General features: G+C 41.8%; 1 protein-coding gene across 5 annotated transcripts in view; it reads right to left on the reverse strand.

Annotated features, from left to right (window-relative positions):
• Window positions 1-21,771, reverse strand: part of UST (uronyl 2-sulfotransferase) — a 350,943-nt gene that overhangs the window by 224,524 nt on the left and 104,648 nt on the right. For all 5 annotated transcript variants that reach the window (XM_070602965.1, XM_070602964.1, XM_070602961.1 and 2 more), the window contains exon 2: window positions 10,733-10,776. In XM_070602965.1, the coding sequence (XP_070459066.1) occupies window positions 10,733-10,776 (44 nt within the window). The remainder of the gene's footprint in view (window positions 1-10,732; window positions 10,777-21,771) is intronic.

Below are 21,771 nucleotides of genomic sequence, written 5' to 3' on the forward strand. Positions count from 1 at the left end.
TGTGTGATGGTGGCGGGTGGGCTGCAATGAAAGAGAGAAATCCTTTTATTCCACAAAAGGATGTCAACGGGCAATGCCTAAAGCTGAGAAAATCAAGAAGAAGCAACATACACAGGTTATTCAGAGGCATGAAAGCGAATCCTAAAGACTTGGTTAAAAGAGTTTAAAGTAATTGTTCCTGAAGAGCAGGAAATCATGGGGAAGGACGTCATCACGGGTCATTTTTTCGTAAAAAGCCCGGAAGCCATTTAGCGCTTTAAACGCTGTGCATTATGTACACACATAACTTTGATTAAACATAAAAACTACATAAAAGGATTGGCAAAATATTTGCAGCAAGTGATACATAAGGCTTTAATATTCTTTATATACTCTAAAGAGTGGACACGATTGTGAAAACTCTTCATTGTGGTCGCCTCTGGGTGGTGGCATTCCTTCTATTCTATAATTTTCTGCACTTTCCAAATCCAAACAAAATAGGAGCACGTATAATTTTTTAAAACAAAAAAAGATTGATCATATGGTCAGGGAAGAAATAAGACAAACAAAAAGAATTAAGTAACTACTTTGGGAGCTGCAAAGATGATGAAGTTATTACAACTCTGAAAACTCTGAGGCAACCATTACCTTGCCAAAGAATGGTGGCATGGGTTTTCTTAATTTACGAAAGCGATTTCTTGATTAAATATGTTTTTCAACAACAATGTGCAATTTTTAAATTTCATGCTTCCTTTCAAGCCTTTCGTTTTTGTTAAGGGCAGCCCAGACTGGACAATCTGCTAAGTTGATGACTGTGACCAATGCTGGTTTGGATAAGATGTGGAGAACATCTTAGCAGTGATAACTGGCCCTCAGGCCTCAAGGAGTGGAGTAGAGAAGATGCTAAAAGAACAATTACATAAACCACCTATTTTTAAAACTGTGGTTTCACAGAAGATTTTTTAATAAAAAATATTTTAAATAAAAACACTTTTCAGTAAAAAATGAAGTGGACGATGTGCTGAGCAGCACTAAACATTTGTTGAGGATGAAATGGCTTCCTGATGCCCTTCTTGGGAAGGAGTAGACACATTACATCCTCATAAAATTGATAAATTTAGAAGTACTGTTTCTGAACTTAGACATAGATCTCCATGGAAAGTTGAAATCTCAAGAGGCCACTTGCTGGGCCAAAGATTTCCATGTTAATGATTAAAAGCTGTGATGAGCAAGAAGTGAGAGTGAAGCAAAAATACAGGTGACTTCAGGATAAGAAACAATAACCCTATTATGTAAGGCTGACTTGTTCCTCTTTTACAGGTCCTTTTACTTTCTAAGCTATTAATTACCCATCTCAAACGAAATACCAAAGCATAAAGTTCTTTATAGCATGCACTGAGCTCAGAAGCTCTTAGAGTTATTTAAGAATAAAATATTCAAGTCATTAATTTTCCTATCGCTGGCAATGATCAAAAAAATGAGAGGGTGGAAGGGACTCCGTCAAGGTCATGTTCATCAGAGTGAAACTGATTCCTAACTCCCTACTTCATTCTGGTCGCTAGTCTTCTTTCTCTAAACCTAATTTATTTATCATGAATCATTAAACACAAACCTATTATCCACTGCAATTGATTCTTCCGTAAAATGAAAAGCAGCTTCACTTTTGTAGGTTTTTTTTAAAAAAGGACTTCCGATAAAGTCAGGTTGGGACACAAACAACAGCATTTGCTCAAGAAAAGCTAAATGACAAGGGATGGGGAAGGCCTTGCTTAGTGAGCTGAACTAGTCACCCATAGGACCTGAAAGTTCTCATAAGTTGGGACTTGGTGTCTGGCATGCCACATGACACGTAGTTAATTGCTTTTAAATTCCAAAGGAAATAGGGTCGGGAGGTTGGGAGCGAGACTTACTCTAATAGCAAATTGAAAATTTGTAAATTACCAGAATGGCAAAAGGCTGTAAAAGGCAGTAACCGACAGGACTAAGGACCCACTGCTGGGTGCTGACATGTCTGGCACCAACCTAAGGGCTTTCCATTTATTGCGTTTATGCCTTATAATTCTAAGAAGTGGATATTAGTATCCTCTTTTAGAAATATAAAATTGAAGCTCAAAGAGATGAAGTATCGATTCTAGGGCAACTAGTCACATAGCGAGGATTTGAACCGAGGTCTGATTCCAAAACCGGAGCTCCTCGGCCTTGTAGTCTCCAAGAATCAACACAGAAGTCCGACTGAAGAATCGGACGGGTTAAAATAGTAACACAGTTAAATCTAAGGGGTGGGTACACTGCGTGTATGTTTTATTTGTCTCACTAATTTTTGTATTTGGAATATCTCACAATTAAAATGTAACTATAAAGAAACTTCATTGTTTCTGAATTAGATAAAAATAAGAAGACAAAAACTTCTTGAGAATGCCAATTTTGTTTTTTTCCCCAAAGAACATCAGACAATGTGGGTCTTTAGCACATCTGATGTCATTTACGGCAGGATGAAAGGGGGTCATAAAACCCGGGGGTCCTCTGATCAGCAGCAAGAGCGTCAGAATTGTCAGAATGGAGGTAGCTAGACAAGGCGGGAGCAGCACACAGCCCAGTTCTGTGTCCTAGACTTATTTACTTCTTGCAGAGCCTCACGGATGAGGAAAACAAAGCAGACGGCCATGTCTATAGCCTGAAAAATAGGTTCTGAGGTTTGGGGGATAGAAAAAAGAAATTACTTTTCCTCTCGAATTTCAATCCTAATCTTCCAAGTAAAAAGTGATTCAGACCAAAGGAGACTGTGGGTGTACAGAAAGCTCAGCAATCCCGCCCTCAGGGAGAAGGGAAATTCTGGATCCAGAAACCCTCTCCAAGTTGACCGATGCTTGGCCAAGACGCCTAAAAGTAACGGTACTCCCAGTATCTTCCGGAAGTCACTCACATACTATGATTACTGGATGTGTGGGTTTTCCACTTTAGGTTCCAAGCCAGGAATGGAAAGCTTAGTTTCTTTACTAGAGAATGTTAAAACATTTCCTTTCAGTTCATGTATGTCCAAGTTGAAAGGGTTATTGAAAGGGAAAAAAGAAACAGAAACAAAACTGCGGTCTTTCTCAGGGACTCACAGGCTGAGAAACCTATACAAATAGGGACATATTTTTTAAAGGGTAACCGACTTCTTTATTGTTTTTCTTTGTCGCTTTCAAAGCCTCTGGTTCTGTGAAAATAGGGAGTTTCCTTTAAGTAACTTTCTCTTGAATTGTCGCTGAGGTCATTTTCAGAGAAAAATATAATGTAATACGATATGATTTTTGTATATTGAAAAACACAATTTGAACGGTAGAAATGAGTTTTAAAAAGAAGAAACTGGAGAGAATATTGGGGATAATAAAGTAGCTGAAGACACAAGAATCATGAAGAGAAAAAAAAGAATTATGAAGAAAAGTGAAGAAAGAACATTGGGGGGAAACCTGGAGTAGTACTGAATGTTAAAAAGATGCATTTCAATTATCTTAATGACAGACTTCTAAAGATGGTTTCAATGTTTATTAAATCAAAACAAATAATGCCTAACAGAGCATAACACTCAACGCTATCCTGGTAATTGAAGATAGTAAATTCAACCTATTTGAATTACTTTCTCGGGCTGCTGTGACAAAGTGTCACAAACTGGGTGTCTTAAAACCACAGAAATGTATTCTCTAATAGTTCAGAAGGCCAGAAGTCTGAAATCAAGGTGTGGGCAGCGTTAGTTCCTTCTTCGGGGCTCAGAGGGAGAATGTGCTCCACCCCTCCCTCCTGTATTCTCGTGGTTGCCTGCAATCCTTGGTGTTACTTGGCTTGTGGCACCACAACTCTCATCTCTGCCTCCATCACCACATGGCGTTCTCCCTGTGTGTCTCTGTCTCTGTGCCCAAACTTCCCTCTTCTTATGAGGACATCAGCCATATTGGATTTAGGGCCTGTCCTACTCCAATATGGCCTCATCTTAACTTTATCACACCTGCAAAGAGCCTAGTTCCAGATAAGATCACGTTCACAGATTCTGGTGGTTAGGACATCAACATATCTTTTTGGGGACACAAATCAATCCATAACACTATTCAGAACTGAACTTGTGATTCGTTACTCCTTTCTTCCTATTCATTTTTTTCTACTATACAATGATGCTGACATGGTCCACTTCTCCTAGGCTGGCATCTTTTCTCTCTCTCCTGTTAACGCCAAGCTCCTCAAAGCAGTTCATATCTCCATTGTCCACCTACCACTCCTTGAACTCCAGTAGCGAGGCCCATCCCTCCTCACCCCACCCATGCCTCCTCACCCCACCCATGCCTCCTCACCCCACCCATGCCTCCTCACCCCACCCATCCCAGACTCTCTGACCTGGTTAGTTACTCCTACTCAACCTTCAGGACTCTCACCTGGACAGCAGGTCAGGTGGAGCCTCTTGCATTTATCCTTATCATAGCGCCTTGCAACCTATTTAATGTATTAGATCCGGCCTGTCTGCCAGCCTGTCCTTCCCACTAGACTCTAAACACCTTGAGGGCAGGGCCTGTGCCTTCTGTAGCCTTATAGCCCCAGAATCTAGCACAGAACCCAACGAGAATTTGGTACCTAACAAATGCTTGAATGAATAATGGTTGTATAGGGTCGTTTAGACTAAAGACTATATCAACCACAGAACTACGTGCTCTCATAGTCTTTGATTCCATCAAACCTTAAGATGCAACTAGAGTATAAAGCATTAGATAGCAGAGGTTATCTTTTACTTCTTTGTGTCTTCTTGATCCTTTCCACAAACTAAGCACTCAATAATAAATTGATACTATAGGGAAATTAGCTTCTAGGGGGTGGGTAAGAAGGAATAACCTTTACTGAGCAATTTTTCACTGCCAGACACGGCTAGATGCCAGAGAAATGTCATCTCAATTATTATTGCCGCTTCTCATTCACTTGGAGATTGCCTGCTCTGCATAATAAATTGTAAACCCTCTTCTAATGAGCCCATTTTAAAATAGAATTTTGAATACTAATACTAGCTAGCACATTACTTTATATACAAAATAATATATAAATATTATTTTATATAAAAAAACTTGTGTATACAAATGTAGACATTAGTAATATATCTTAACTCAATATATCATCAGGATCTATTGGACTCTATTTTAATTTTTTAGGTTTCTTTTTTTCACAATTACAACTATTTGTATGGCTTAATATTTCTTGACTTTATTCTTTCTTAAAGATATTCCAACAAGATATACCTTTTTTTAAAAAATAAGGAGAATAAAACTCATTCTACCCTGAAATTATCATATGGGTCTACTATTCCCCTTTTAAAAATCTAAGATCCATTATGAGATCTTGATTTTTTTCTATATCTTAATACACTTTGCTACTTCATCATCTTAGAATAATTACCTATCAATTATTCCCAAATATGCTTTAAAAAGACTAAAGTAAAAGAAAAATGTAAGAATGATGGAATGGCTTAGAACCACACTGCTATTCAGCAATGATTAAAATGTCCCATTCTGTCTTGTCCAATATAGCAGCCACTAGCTGCATGTGGCTACAGAGAAGTTGATATGTGGCTAGTGCAACTGAAAAACTGAATTTTTTTTGAATTTTAATTAATTTAAATTTAAATAGCTACAAAAGCCTAAAGGTTGTATTGAACAGTGTAGGCCCAGAAGGAAGATTAATTAAGGAAATAAATTGTCATTATTGCATCACTCTTCATATTTCTTATTGTGTTGCCCAAAGTACTGTACCTTCTTCCTGAAAGAATTAAGAGAATACTGGAGACACCATCTTTGCAGTCTGCTTTTAACTTTCATTGAATAGAGTGAAGAATTCAGAATTTGTCATTCCTGCCTATAAGGACAAAGAAGGAAACTGACAAAGGGAGAGGTTTCAGAAGCATTAGAGGAATCAGAGGTGAATGCTAAGGGTTAGACAGTAGCCGTCAAGACTCTAATGACAATGATGAAATTGATCATGAAAGTGACACCTCAAACTCTTGAGTTTTCAGACGATGGTATCCTGGATTCATTCTCTCAAACTTAAGTCGATGAGAGAACAATATATTTCTAAGGATGAAAAAAAAATACAGTATTCTCATGCAGTTAGTCATTCGAGAGGAAGGACTTCATCAAACGATATTTCTGACAAGAACATGGACTGTCCCATTTTGCTAAATGAATGTGGGACAGGAGTCTTTCATGTTTTATGATGTTTGTACACCAAAACTTACTCTATATACAGTTTGTAAATGGACGAATGCTGAAAGTAGATATATATTCAAAGGTGGTTGGAAGGAAAAAGATGAGGTAGAAATTTAAAAATTCACTAGATAGTTAATAAAAAAAATTAAAAGTGTCCATTGGACCCAGATGGTAAATGGTGATGACTATTTTTTTCGGGTATCCTGAGAATTAACATTTGTTTATTGTACTAGTTAAGGTACCAGATAACTTATATAAAAGGGTAAACTCCAGAAATACAGTGAAAAATTATTGTATTTCTACTTAAATTAGTAATCTTGAAATGGTTAAAAATGTGGCCCCTGAAGCTACACAGCCCTGGGCTGGAATCCTAGTGCATGACCTTTGGCAAATTATTCAGCCTCTCTAAGATCTAGTTCCCTCATCTGTAAAACAAGGATTAAAAAATTACTTCCTCTTTTATAGAGTTTTATAGAGACTAAACCTGCAAGAGAAGTGCTTAGCAGAGTGCTAGGCACATAGGAAGAAATCAGCTATGAATAGTGGTTTCATTTTCCTTGAATTGCTCAGACCAGCTCTCCTTATCCATCAGATTCGGGAATCCAAAATACATGAAATGATAACTGTATCCTATTTGCAACCACCGTAATTGATCATCACCAATGCCTGCTGCTCACATGGGGGACCCACGTCCCAGGTGAAGTGAAGCCACAAGAAGACGTCAACCTCCAGAGGTCACACTGCTCTGGGGGGTTGACGGAGCTGCAGACAATGCCACAGAGGCCAGAACACCCCAGGCTTTTCAGCCCAACTTTAATCTTGTTACATGAGGACGTTTTTTTCCCTGATTTTTAGATTGAGAAAGCATTACCTTAAGGAACGCAAATTACCGAAAAGTATAAGGAAAAGAGTAAAATTCTCCTGAAAATCTCACTCTCTAGAAAAACACCATTATCCTTCCAGGCTTTTCTCTGCACACACATCCACAGGCACACAATTTTATAAGTGCAATCACACTAGACTTGGTATTTCATGCCTGTTTTTGTACTCAAGAATATCTTTCTAATTCATTCCACGGAGACCTACATGTTCATTCTTAGTAGGTCTCCAACCTTTAACCACTGCTTTCTGTGCACACACAAAGTTGGTAGTAAAAAGTGGTTGACAAAAGAAAATATTAACATCTGCCTTTAAATAATGACTTAGATCAAAAACCAAGGTGAGCCGTGAGGTTAAACTGAATTTTAAAAACAAGTCAAGTCAGAAGCATTTGGTTCTTTTTAATGAAAACACTGGAGAGAATGAAGTCCTGGGTTCTGCGTGTGCTGTGTGGCACACACCCCATTCCCTAAATGGCTATTACTTGTGGAATGTGAAACTTGTGGAACTGCACTTTTAATAAAACGAGAACTTGCCTGTAAATCTCAGTACATTTTCAGGGTTTAAAAATCTTACTTTATCTAGATCACAGCCCTTTCCATATTGGCAAAAAAAGGTTATTTCTGAGTGCTAAACAAATGTGAAAACTGTGGGTCTGGACTCAGTCTTGCTCTCCCCTGCCAGGCTGGGGGTTCACTCTGGAAGCCAAACATGTGTGCATCCTTATCCTCTGGATGCCACCATGTCCCTGGATCCACCAGTGGTCTGCAGACGCAAATAACCGAGGCCCCGTCTCACGGTCACTCAAGGGACCTTTATCTGGAAGTTTGACCTTACCACTTCTGGGATTCATTTCCACCCTGCCAGGAGTAATAAGCATGGATGAAAAGATGTTAACATACCAATATTATTTTTACCCATTTTTATATTCCTCTTATTTTGGCTACTGCTTAGAAAGTCCAGAGTGTTTTTGCTACTCCACTCCTAGATAATGAAAATACAGTTAGAGTGAAAGAATCTGTATTATATAAACTTCTGCTGGTTGAAAGAGATCATATTCACAATTTTCAAACTTGGAATACAGTTTATAAAACTGGATTTACTTTGAAAGTGGTCTAAAATGAGAGGACATGACCTGATCATTTTTGTGTATCAAGGGGGGCAGGGGGAAGGGAGGGGTGAAGACCAGATTGCAGGGGTGGATGACAGCCATGGAAAGCCCTACAGGGGCAAGGGGACAGGGCCCAGCAAACACAGAATCCTGGCACCGAGGATTCCAACAAAGAGGCAGGCAGGATGGTCAACTCCTTGAGAGCAAGGCCCCTAGGCAGACTAAAGGGGTAGTCACCAAGGATTGAGGTCAAGAAGGCAAGTTTATATAAAGTGAGCCTCGGTCTTCTGACTAGGTAAAACCCCGTTTATCAAAGCTGCAAGCTGAAGCAATGTCCTGACATGCCATTGAGGGAAACAGCTGATGGGTCCCACAGACAGAGCCGCTCAAGCCCCTCCCTGCAGAGCAGAGGGGTGGGGAGGGTTTACCTAGCCCCACTTGGGAGAGAAGTCCAGTTAGTGGTGAAGGAGCCCAGCAGTCCATCCTTACCATTACTGACCAAAGAAAACAGGGTTATTGACCAAAGAAAAGATGTTTTCATTATAAGAAAAGTTACAATGGTGAGTCATCATTGTATTCATAAATAGCCTTTATACAATAAGCCACACCATTCTCTCTAAGGTATTAGCAGTAAAAACAACCCAGAAAATGTCCAGGGAAACAGTTTTCTTTATATCCATGGTCTTTAGAGCAGTGGTCTCAAATGTGGTCCCCAGAGTGCAGCATCAGCATCACTTGGGAGCTTGTGTGAAATGCAAATTCTCAGGTCCGGCCCCAGACCTACAGAATCAGGCACTCAGGCGTCTGGGCCCAGCAATTTGTGTTTTAACAAGCCTCCAGGAAATCTTGATGCAAGCTAAAGTTTGAGAATACTGGCCTAGTGGAAAGAACCTGGGATGGGAGCCAGAAGACCTAATTCAGATTCCAGTTCTGGATTCCATGGTCCAATTCAGTGAAATTCAATAAATAGTCATGATGCCTCCCTCTGTGACTGGAGGCTAATGCAAGGATGTGAGGAGCTAGACGTGGTCTTTATCCTCAGACGGGTCTAATCCTCTATATTCTTTTGTTCCTCCAGCATAGGGGCTATTTGGTGGTGGTTGTTCTTGTTTTGTTTTATATTGTATTCCTAGTGCCTGTAGCATCACTGGCACTCGATACATAGGCAGTGGACCAAGTGGGAGAGCCATTCACGACTGTGATAAATACTACTGTACCATTCATCAATAATCCTAATGTTACTCCAGTCTACGTAACACTAGCCACAGTTCTTTTAATGCTTATTGCATGCCAGGTCCTGAGTGCTTGTCATATATCAGCTCATTCAGTCCTTTCAGATGTCCTGTCCTGGGCGTAGTATTTTTAATCCCAATTTGCACATCAAAAAACTGAGGCCCAGGGCCAGCCCAGTAGTGTAGTGGTTAAGTTTGCATACTCTGCTTCGGAGGCCTGGGGTTCGCGGGTTAGGATTCCAGGCGCAGACCTACACATCACTCATCAAGCCATGCTGTGGCAGTGTCCCATATATAAAGTAGAGGAAGATTGGCACAGATATTAGCTCAGGTACAATCTTCCTCAAGCAAAAAGAGGAAGATTGGCAACAGATGTTAGCTGAGCCAATCTTCTTCTCCAAAAAAAGAAAAAGAAAAAGAAAAAGAACCCTGAGGCTGAAAATATTAGGTAATCTGTCCAATGTCATTCATCAAAAGTGGCAGAGCCAGTCATGAACCCAGAAATACCTTATGCCAAAGCTCACGGTCTTGCAGGTGGTGGAGCTTTTCAAATCCTACAAACTTGAAAGCCAACTTTGGGGTACGTTTCCAGCCTCTGAAGTTAGTGGTTGATTACCTTTTCACTATGTACTTACAACTGCACTTTGCAGGCATCGCCTTAAGTGGTCAAAAGCTATCATTATTTTTCTCAATTTTTGGTAGAGTGACATTTGGTTTTCATTGAGCTCAGAAAAGTAGACAGTGGTAGGAACTACATTAATACTTCACTGGACTGTTCTGACACTTAAAAGTCAGGCCAAAACGGCTTAGAGGAAAAGAACAAAAGGCGACATGCAGACCAGGCTAGGGCAGCCTTGAGAGGCACTGGCAGAGAAGGCCAGTTCCAAGGGGTTGACCTTGGGTGGAGCATCCCAACTAAGGCAGGACAGGGGGAAAGACGCGGGGGTGATTCTGGCCCCCAAGGCCCTAAGGCATGAGGAGGCTGGGCTGGGGACATCAAATCGTGGGCCAGCATGGATGCTGAGGCAAACGCATCAGCAAACAGGAGATGCTGCCAAAGGTCTGAAGCCAGCCGAAGGCCCCCGTGCCTGGGACAGCTACAGCTACTGATTGAGAAACAGCTCCTCTTCCTCCCTCACCACCTGGCTATCTTCATGTGCTTCATTTTTCTCTTTACTGTAAGTCAAAGACTAACTTGACATCTGCCATCTACTAATTTCTTGTCAGAGCCAGGAGGAATCTAGCTGGGTTATTGGAGGCTGTCGGTACTGAGAAAAGTAAAACAGGATTTATACCACAAGCAAAGACCTTACCTTACTGGGAGGTGGTCCATGGTCATCCAAGTAAGTGGAATTTCCTAGGGAAAAAAAAAAGAAGAAAAAAGTTGATGAATCTATAGTGTTAAACCCAAAATGAATTTAGCACAAAGTCGTTAAAAATAAACATTCTAGATATATTTCTACCCAGACAACAGTACCAAAGAAAAATGAGTAATTAATCATCAATTTAGCGAGATTTTGCTGATATTACCATCGTTGGTTAATAGTTTCAGCAGTACAAACATTCTACATACGTGGGTGTTCGTGCACACAGACATCCACACGCAGAACACGCACCATTATTCCTCACCTAACATCTGTTGAGTTTACCTTAGACCAGTGGTTCTCAAACTTGAGTGTGCATCAGAATTACCCGTAGGGCTTGCTAAAGCACGGACTGCCCGGCCCCACCCCCAGAGGTTCTGATTCAGTAGCTCTGAGAAAGCGCATCTCTACCAGGCTCCCGAGTGATGCTGATGCTGTGGGTCCTGAAACCACACTCTGAGAAACACCGCGCTGTTTCTCCACGCTGTCGTGATTGTCAATTTCCTTTTATCTTCTCAGTCTAGCTTGCTTCCGAAGCCTCACTTGTCTTCACTAATAGCCACTTACCGGCATGTGTGTTTTCAGAATGCACGGTTATTGTTTCCTGAGGAATAAAGGCTCATGGGGGTTGGGACAGGAACTAAAGTTTATTGAGTTCCTTTTATGTCGCAGGTAGTCTGTTAAGTGTTTTACAGGTATTCATTCATTTAATTCAGATATCAGAGGTAGGTTATAATTATCCCCATTACGGAGGAGAGAACAGAGGCCTGAAGAAATCCAGGAATTTGCTCATGGTCACACAGCTGTTTTGCTGCAGACAGGAGAGAAGACTGGTTTTTCTAGAAGGTACTCAGGCATCTGCTCATCTGAAAAGCCTACCTAGAGTGTTGCCATCTCCGGCTTTTGTGCAGCCCCGGCACTGCCCATGTGACCATCTGGCGGCACGTTTGATTGTGGGGGAGACAATGATGCAGCCATATAATCAGAGGCCTCTCTCCAAGGGGGCAATGCGTGTCAGTCTAGGGGAAAGTGATGATGACCAGACTTTCTAACAGAACAAAATGTGGAAAATACTGGAAACACAAGGACACTTATAGAGGACAGTAGATTAGGGAATAAGATAAATGTCCTCATTGGGATGGATGAAAGGTGCTTTTTCAAGAGAAAGCAAAAGTAAATTAAGAAAATGGAATAAAAGGGAAGCAAAGCTTAACCCGGGGACAGTTCAAGCGGGGAAACTTACCCAAGCATAACAATAAGTGGGTTTTGGCTTTTAGGTTTTCTCTATACTCAGGCATCATCCACCCCCTTTTCCTTTGTCGTTCTCTGATTTATCACCCACTTGATGTCCACAATGATTGTACTCTGGCCATTTGTGTACGGTAAAGGGACAACAGGGCCCAACTGTCATGCACAGGACAATCAAACAGAAACACCTGGCATGCTTGTGATTGGGTTATTTTCAGAAACCTTTGAAATGTGAACGTGATTAACAACTTGTTAGATCTTAATTATTGTGCTGTTCTCCACTGGGAACATATATAAATAGGAAATGAGATTTACATCTGACAATAAAGTGGATATGCATAAAAGAATTCAGGAAAACGGTTGCGTAAGTCTAGAGAAATATTCAGAACTATCGCACCATAATGCAGGTGGTATAGCTGCAGAGGGGCCCTGTCCGCTCATCACGTGGATGTGTCTTCCCTACGAGGGAGGTGAGAAATCCCAACATACTCCAGCATCTTCTCCAAGTATCAATCTCAGGAGTCAGAGAGCTCAAATAATTACATGTTTCTGAAATAGAAAAGTTTTCCAAAGAACCAAGTTCCTAAAAAGGGATGACTAAAATGCCTGACTGCCACCTCAAACTCCAGACGCGGGACCAACTGACTCCTAACACCTCAGCTTGATGTCTAAAGGCACCTCACACTTGGCTGAACTCTGATTCCACCCCGTGTCACCGCTTCCCTTTGTCTTCCTTATCTGGTTACTGGACACATCCCTTCCCCCAGGGGCTCTGAAGCCCAAGTGTCATCCGTGACCCATCTCCTTCCTTTATGCCATCCTTGCAACCCAGTTGCAAATCCTGTTGGCTCAGCCTTCAAAAGATTACTCAGATCTGACCACTTCTCACCAGCCCCGCCGGCCATCTGGGACAGCCCTTGTATCTCTTCATTCATCACTAATTTTCTCCTCTACCATATAGCAACCAGAGGGAGGTTTAATCTTATCAATCGGGCCATGTTAGCCCTCTGAGAACAAACCACTCAGGTTCTAGCATGGTTTATACCCTACACGACTCAGGCCCTGCCTCCCACCACACCTGCCATCAGGCTCAATAGCCTTCTCTCTTTTCTGGAACACACGGACCTGTTGTCAGACAGGGACGTTTTGAACTGGCTCCTTCCTCTCTTAGAAAAGCTCCTCCCCAACCCCTCCATTCAGACTCAGCCTAAATGTCCTTCCTAACTCCTTCCGTCCCTCTGTCCTTCTCTCCCCCCCTCCCTCATAGAAGACTTCACTTCTTTCTGCACAAAGAGAGGAGCAGCCTGACCAGTGGTGGCACTTGTACCATGGACCCCATTATCTCCACCCCATCCCTGAGCTCTCCTCCATCGTTGGGTTCCTGCGGTTCGTTAGAACACAGACGCTGTAAATGCCTCGCACGTTACAGAGGTACAGGAAGGGCAAGGAAAAGCTACACGAATAAAAGGTATTTCTTTAGCTGGAGACACAAGTTTTCTTTCTCCTAGGGTGTAACCGTATTACTCGATATGTAGGCAGAGCTTTTCATCCTAGGATTTTAAGCTTTCATAGTGCAAAGTAAACAAAACTATCAGAATTTTCCAACCCGAAGGTGGGAACTTGTTAGCTGGAGAGATCAAAGGATGAGCACTGTTATCAGAATGAGCTCCCCTGGAGCGGCTCCCAGGCATCAAAGCACCTTCCTGCTGCTCTGTCTCGCAGAGGATTCTGAGGAGGGTGTCGAGCTGTGGGATGGAAGCTCAGACCCCAGTCCTCCAGGTGGTCAGTCTTGGAGCTCAGATGTGAATTTGGAAATAAAAGGCGGAGGAGGGAGGGGGGCTGACGAAGAGGCTGGAGCCAGGACAGAGGACAAGTGCTCACCTGCCACCCACCCCCACTGCCCTGTGAATGTCCACTTTCCACGCCCCAGTCTCACACCCCAGGTCGCAGCACCCTGTGAGGCAGTACCTCTTATCGGGGGAGGCCTAGAGGGCATATCATTTCGATTCTTTCCAGAAAGTAACCCACACCTTTAGAGCTCTGATTTCAGCCTCCTTTTAGTGTCTCAAGTCCTTCCTTAGAGGATCAAGGATTTACAGTATCTTGTCAAGCTAGAAAAAAAGGAAAGGCATCCACCCCACACGTTTCCACTCCTCCATCAGTCAACATTCAGAAGGGCCTGTCTCCAAACAGCCAAGAAATCGCCGGCTGGGGCTAGCATTGAGCTAACCCTCTCACACAAAATTAAGTTTATCCAGGCTGCTTAGGCAGATGGAGCAGACGGGTGGCTACTGATTTGAGGCAACCGCCCTCCGAGCTCTATGCAGCTGGTCTCTATCTGATGGTGGTGGTGGTGAGGTGGCTCTCCACGTGGGTTAAAATTCATAGAGCTATACACCAAAAGCAACAAGTAGCTTAATGGTTTAAAAAATGCCCTCACTAGAAGGCAAGTGACCTCAGACTTAGGAACCAGCCAAATTATAACACATTCTAAGTCTCACCCACCCACCTAGCCCCTCACGGTGGCGACCTCCCAGGGAGGCTGTAAACACAACCTGAGAGCATGCGGGAATGTGCACAGGTGTCAAATCCAAGTACGTGGTGTTCCTATTTGTGTCTTTACTAGAGTTTATATGTGTTACCAGAGTCCTTGCGGACAGTATGTTATCATATGTGGCTACTTTAGCCAGCCTATAAACTATTTGCAGCAAAGTTGCATTTTGGGAAATTCATGTGAAGTCTGATACTAGGAATCAGGAGGCCAGGATCTGTGACCTGCAATCTGAAGATTCTTGACTGATTGCTATGTTAATACCTGGGTCTCAGTTGGCAGAACCAAGGTTTGCTAGGCATACTAGAACCATCTAAGTCTTCTTTGATTAAAGGCAACACTATGGAAAACCAGATACAGTGTAACTAGATAAACAGGTGCAACCTCACTTTTGTAATAGAGAATCTGCCCAAGAAGTGTCATTCCTCCTCAAAGTTTTCCATACACACATCTGTAAGAATGAAATAAGCTCGAAGATTATTGTAAGGAGTACACAAGGGTAATTTCCTTCTGTGAAAATGCTTGGAACAATCCCTGAGCCTAGTAAGTCTGCTAGCAGGACTAGTTGCACTACTAGTAATAACAGGAGCAATGCCAAGTCCCTCCTTCACTGACTCCATCCTCCCACTCAGGAGTCTGCAACCCACCCTGCACATTCTACTTGCCTGCAATGATTTTTAAGAAATGTTGATGCTGGGCCCCAGCCTCAGCTACTCTGATTTAATTATTTTGAGACAAGTCATTTGGCATTTGGTATTTTCTGAAGTTCTTCAGTAATTCTAATCTCTAGCCAGGGTTGAGAATTACTGAGATACAAAATACAAAGTAAAGCACTCTGTAATTCAACCTGAATCTCATTTTCAGAAGTAAAAAGTAACAGATGTTGTTCAGGCTGGTCTTCATCACCCGTCACCTCCATCATTTCTGGTGAAAGATTGCACAACACGAGTTTCACATCAAAGGAGAACGCTGATGGAGGGCTGAGGACCACAGAAGGACTCCCAAACGCAGAGGGGGCAGACCAGGCAGTTCTGGTCAGCACCTGCCCAGGGACCCAGGACAGGCTCACAGGCTGTCTGAGAGTGGGCCAGCACTAGGCATCTCTGGGCACAGAACTTACTCCTTAAACCATACGGGTTGCCCAAACTTTTCTGGGACTCCACCAATCTTTTCAAGAATAATTTTCAGAGCTCACAGTTTCAGAACGTATTTGCTCCTGCAAACAATGCTTAGCATCTGTTGTTCTGTTGAGCCTCTTGTTTCCTAGCAAACAGGGAAAGTAAAAGCATAACCCTCCATCTGCCCAGAGCATCCAGAGACCCCACTCGACTTACGCAACAGGGGGCATTGGTCAGCCCTGGAGACTTCATATCTGATGCCTACACAAACTTTAAGGGTCCACAAGGATCTGAAAGGAAGAAGCCTCTAGAAAATTTGAAGCAGAGACACTATCTGGTCCCAGCCCAGTGAGGTACCTGTCTTTCCAGGCTGGGGGCCTGGAGTGGAGAGGCGGTGAGGGAACCTGGTCAACACAGAGGAGGCTGCTGCCATGCCCATGTGAATCCAGTAGAGGCCAACACAGCCGGATAAAAAAGAAGCTGCTAGAAGCACTGACATGAAGAAGGACTATTTAATAGAATTATCAGGGTGTCACTATTTTAAATAGCAATAGTCGCTCTTATATAAGAGGAGAGCGAAAAGCAGCCCCAGGGGAATCATTTAATGGATTCAAGAAGATAGTGCCAGCAGAAGTGACTGTCACTGGTGAATAAGAACGGAAGCCCAGGGGTGATAAAGAGAATACCACAGACTCCAGAACGAAAAGACCTGGGTTCAAATGTCAGCCTTACCCCTCACTAGTTGAGAGGCCTTAGAAATATCGCTTAATTTCCCTGAGGCTTAATGGCCTCATTTGCAACTGAGGACATTAATAACAGCACCTAAGTAATAGCGTTGTTGTGAAAATGCAAGATGTGTATAAAACAGTTCGCATCATGCCTGCCTGGCATATAGTTAGTGCTCAATGAATGGTAGCTACTTTCTTATCTTATATTACCCAATTTAATCATTTATATTCAACATTATAGTTTTATTTATTATTGAGTAAATCAAAGAGAATCCTGAGGCCAGGGGAGTAGTTTATCGTATTAAGGATGAATATCAATATAACTATTTGATAATTTCTATTACTTTCCAATCCCAGCTTGATATGTCTTCAAAAATATACAAAATTGTTTTCCCAATTGTTTGAAATACCTTTGGCAATGTGCAAATGAACTTCCAGAACCTTCAGGGGATATAATTTATTCTTGATTCTTAAGTCTTGCATTAGCAGATCTATTTTTGTCTGAATTGGTCCCTGAAGCATAAAAATGTTTTAGTTTTAATTCCTCTTATAGAAACCATAATATGCATTAGTGTCAATGTCAAAAAAGCCGCCTCTACACTGTCAATTTTGATCAAACACCAGCAATTCTTTTCAGAATTTTTCTTCTGGCTCCTTTTAAAATCATAATCATAAGCCACTGAAATCCTTTTTCCTTTAGTATTCAGAAGCAACCATTTCACACAGGACTCTGGTTACCTACATCAGAATCAGAGGGCTGCATCTCCCCCTTGGAGTCCGGGACTCCGATAAGACACTGTTAATGAAGGAGTCACTGTTGAAGGCGACACTGCAACCCCAGCTTTGTCCTTGCCAAAAAATTATGCTAATACCACACTTTCCACCGTTAACCATGGGTTACATTTCTTTAAGAGGCAGCTGTGAGCACACACCAGCAGTGGTTAACAATGAGGAGTTTGTGTGTTGAGTAAACATCTCCAATAGCTCCATTTCTTACAATTAATGCAGCCCCAAAGACACCGTAATGGAGGAAAATTGCTTGCACGACTTTATTTAAGCTTTAATAAAATTATTTCCCACTGAATTAAAACAAATGGCTATATTAACTATCAACACTTAAATATATTTATAAAAATACCTTTGATACGCTGAGTGAAATAAGTCAGAGGGAGAAAGTCAAATACTGTATGATCTCACTCATAAGTAGAAGATAAAAACAACGACAAACAAACACATAGCAATGGAGATTGGGTTGATGGTTACCATGGGGGAAAGGGGGAGGGCAAAAGGGGTGATTAGGCTCACATGTGAGGGGATGGACTATAATTAGTTTTTGGGTGGTGAACATGATGTAATCTACACAGAATTCGAAATATATAATGATGTACATCTGAAAGTTAAAAAAAAAAGAAACCATTGAAAAATTCTTGAATGTTCACCCAACCAGTTAACAAAGCCAAAAATATCTTGAAAATACTTCCTTGATCCTCAATGAAAAAAATGAGCATTCCAGTCACTGAAAAAAAATCCAAATTAAGCAGTTATCAATTACAATTTAGAAAGTAGCTTCTATTTCTAATTAATTTTAAAAGCAGCTTAATGCTTTTCTCTTTGTATTTCAGGCTCAAAAAACACTGCCTTGTTTTATAATACATCACTTTTTTCATTAAATCTGAATATATATTTTAGGATGTCAAGGGTACATTTGTAGAAGGAAATTACTTTTGGAATCAAATGATCAGTGGCGTATTGCTATAACAACCTAAATATAAATATGAATTATTGCCAAATTAGCTCAGGAATTCATTGTAGTCATATAATATGGTCTTAGGAATGGAGTATCAAAGAGAGATGGAATCACTTAGTTTTCTGTTTCATTGCATTAGCTTTTCCTCCCAAAGTCATTCCCACAGTCCACTGATCTCCTCTGTGTGACTATAACACACCCATTAATGGAACGGCCCCAGCCCTACACACTGCAAGGCTCTAATCAGCAGCGTGTAAACCCTCTTCTGCCATGAGGACCTAGCCTCCAAGTAGCCACCATGAGGACTGACACTTTCCATCATACGCTTACTGCATGGAGCACCCCTAATAAATGTAGTGGAAGACAGGCAGGAGGAAGACAATTAAGAATCTGCCTGGGGAGAAACAGAACAAGGGCAAAAAAATCAGCATCTTCCTTATCATCATCAGTGGTTAGCATCAGTGCTGATCAAAGCTCTGTGCTCAGCACTCTACAGACCTCATTCCAGTGAGTTCCTACGACAACCTCTGAGGTAGGAACTACTACTATCCCCATTTTCTGGCAGAGGCAGCCGAGGCTCGGGAAGGTGAAGTGACCTGCACAGTGTCAGCCAGCCAATCAGCAGGCGCTCCTGGATTCGACTCCTGCTACCTAACTCTGAGGCCACTACACACTCCCTGCCTCACTCAGAGATTCCGGTCTGGGAGCCACATGTGCTTTGAGACATTGAGCCCTTCAGCTCTCAGTGCACCGCAGGGTGATCAGGCTGTGGCTACCCAGGTATGGAGTAGGCAGAGTGGGATCTGAGCTCTATAAGCAACATCCAGCACTCATCAGCTAGACAGAACCTCAGGCCCATCGAGGACAAGTGGCCTGCAGGCTGCAGAAGTACCTACTATCCCAGGATCCCAAGGATCCAGCACAGCACTTGGGGGTGGACAGGGGACAAGTTAGGTGGGTCCAGATTCCAGGCGCAACTCAGAACCTCTGGCTACCTCGCGTCTGTTTCTAGCCGATGTCTTAATTTAGTGGGTCCCTGTTAATTACAGGATGGGTACTCTGTGAATGTGCCCTTTCTGCAGAGTCGTCATTATATTGAAATACTTGATATAAAAAGTTAGCTTGGAGTAGCAATCCATTCACACTATTACAAGAAATTTCAACAATTGTCGACTACAGAAAAGGAAGCTCTGCGTGATTTTAAATGGAACTTCACCTGATGTGAATTTTGAAGGTAGCGTGGTAGCCTGGATAATGGCCCCCAAAGTTGTCCACGTCCTCATCTCTTGACCCTGTGAATATGTGACCTTCCATGGCAAAAGAGACTGCAGACGTGATTACGTTAAGGGTCCTGAGATGGGAAGACTATCCTTGATTTTCTGAGTGGGCCCAATATAATCACAGGGGTCCTCTTAAAAAAGACAATGGAGGTTCAGAGTCACAAGGAGAGGAGACAATGGAAGGAATGTTTGGAAGGCCATCATGAGTCAAGGAATTCAGGCAGCCTCTAGGAAGCTGGAAAAGGCAAGGATTCTTCCCTCGAACCTCCAGAAGGAACAAAGCTGACAACTTCATTTGAGCCCATTGAAACCCATTTCAGACAAACTGTAAGATAATGAATTTGTGTTGTCTTAGCCAGTAAATTTATGGTCATTTGTTATAGCAGCATTAGGAAATTAACACAATTGTTAAAAGGCCTTTACATTTTTAAAATTCCCTCTTTTTATGAATAAAGTTTCTTGTCGGTGTTGACTCTCAAGAATTTGAAGACATTTTCACCAAAAAGGCTAGACAGGGAACTGGATGAAGCATTTCAAGTTTAAAATCTGAAAAAAGTTCATAGTTTTAATGATAAATTTGAAATGTTTTTATTTGGAAGTTTTCCACAGCTTCAAATTTTAATATCTTCTCTAATGTTTGGTATTTTGTTTTTCTAATAATTATGAAATAAAAAGAAAATGTAATGAATGTTTTCATCAAGCCTTATATAGACACCCCCCGTCCTCACCAGTTTACGTCAGTGCCACAAAAATAATTTCTCTAAGTATTCCACGACTGGAAAAGTTTTAACGCATTGCTCTGCTTAACAAACACATAGACCATCCATCAAATGGAGTGTTGTCTTTGAAAAAGGGCTTGAGTCCAACTAAACTGCCATTACTCTAAATCTGGAATTTCTCTTTGGCTTTGTTATTAGAGCCAGTATGGGCCACACCCCATCACACACACACACACACACACACACACCCCATACAATTTCAGAACAGGAAAATAACCACAGATATCATATAGTCCAACTCCTCAACTTACAGAGGAAATAACTGAATCAAAAAGAGGGTCAAGTAATTAGTCCAAGACACATGGTTGGTTAATAGCAAAGTTAAAAATAGACGCAGGTCAACGGTACTCATTGCACAACATAACAATCTTACTACAAGCCATTTTTTTTACCCTAAATGGCATTTTCAAGCTTGATCACCTAGCTTACTCTCCAAACTTGAACTGGAATGACTTTGGGCTTTTCTTACATAATCAAATTCTTTCTCTAAGGATAAAGATACATCATTGAGAGAGTTTAAAAAGAAAATATGCTTCAAACACTGAAGACGGTTCCCAAAGAGAATATTTTAGTTGCCCTGCCATGGCTGCAGGAGTCACAGCCCCCGAGGCTAATGCACTCATTTAGATGTTCAAGCTGGAGCACGTTTTGTTGAAAAGAAGTAATGCTTATGATGATCCACTTCCGTAAATGAATCAAACACATACGAGACCGGGCTATGGGCAGAAATGTGAGTGAAAATCCTAAATATTTGAGAAGATACAAGGTGAATGTGACTGGGAGAATTCAAGGCAGGACTCTCACTCCTTCACCCATCCATATGCCAGGCACCAGCCACGGGGATGCAGACATGAGTAAAACGATATGATCCCTGTCGGTCTGAGGCCCTTCGGGCTGCTATAATGAATTGCCACAGATGGGTGGCTGAAAAGACAAACATAAATATCACAGTTCTGGAGGCTGGAAGTCTGAGATCGGGGTGCCAGCAGGGTCGGGTGCTAGTGAGAGTCCTCTGCCCGACGTGCAGGTGGCTGTGTCTGGCTGTATCCTCACACGCTGGAGAGAGAGCGCTGGTCTCTTCCTCTTCTTAGAAGGACACTAATCCCATCACGGGGCCCCCATCCTCATGACCTCTTCTAAACCCCATTACTTCCGGAAGGCCCCACCTCCAAATACCATCACATCAGGAGTTAGGGCTTCAACATAAGGATTTTCAAGGGCACAGATATTCAGCCCATAGCACTGTCCCCGTGAAGTTCATGGTAAAAGGGATGACAGACAGACAGACATTAAACAAATGACTACAAAATAAGTATTTGGTTGGGATTATGATGAGTTTTTTTTAATTTGAGAAAATCATTATTTTTTTATTGAGATATAGTTGATATATAACATTATATTAGTTTCACGGGTACAACATAATGATCTGATGTTTGTGTACACTGTAAAATGATCACCACAATGTCTCATCAACATCCATTACCACACAGTGACAACTTTTTTTTCTTGTGATGAGAACTTTTAAGATCTATTCTCT

The sequence above is a fragment of the Equus przewalskii genome, chromosome 32 (assembly GCF_037783145.1).
Source record: "Equus przewalskii isolate Varuska chromosome 32, EquPr2, whole genome shotgun sequence".
Classification (NCBI taxonomy): Eukaryota; Metazoa; Chordata; class Mammalia; order Perissodactyla; family Equidae; genus Equus; species Equus przewalskii.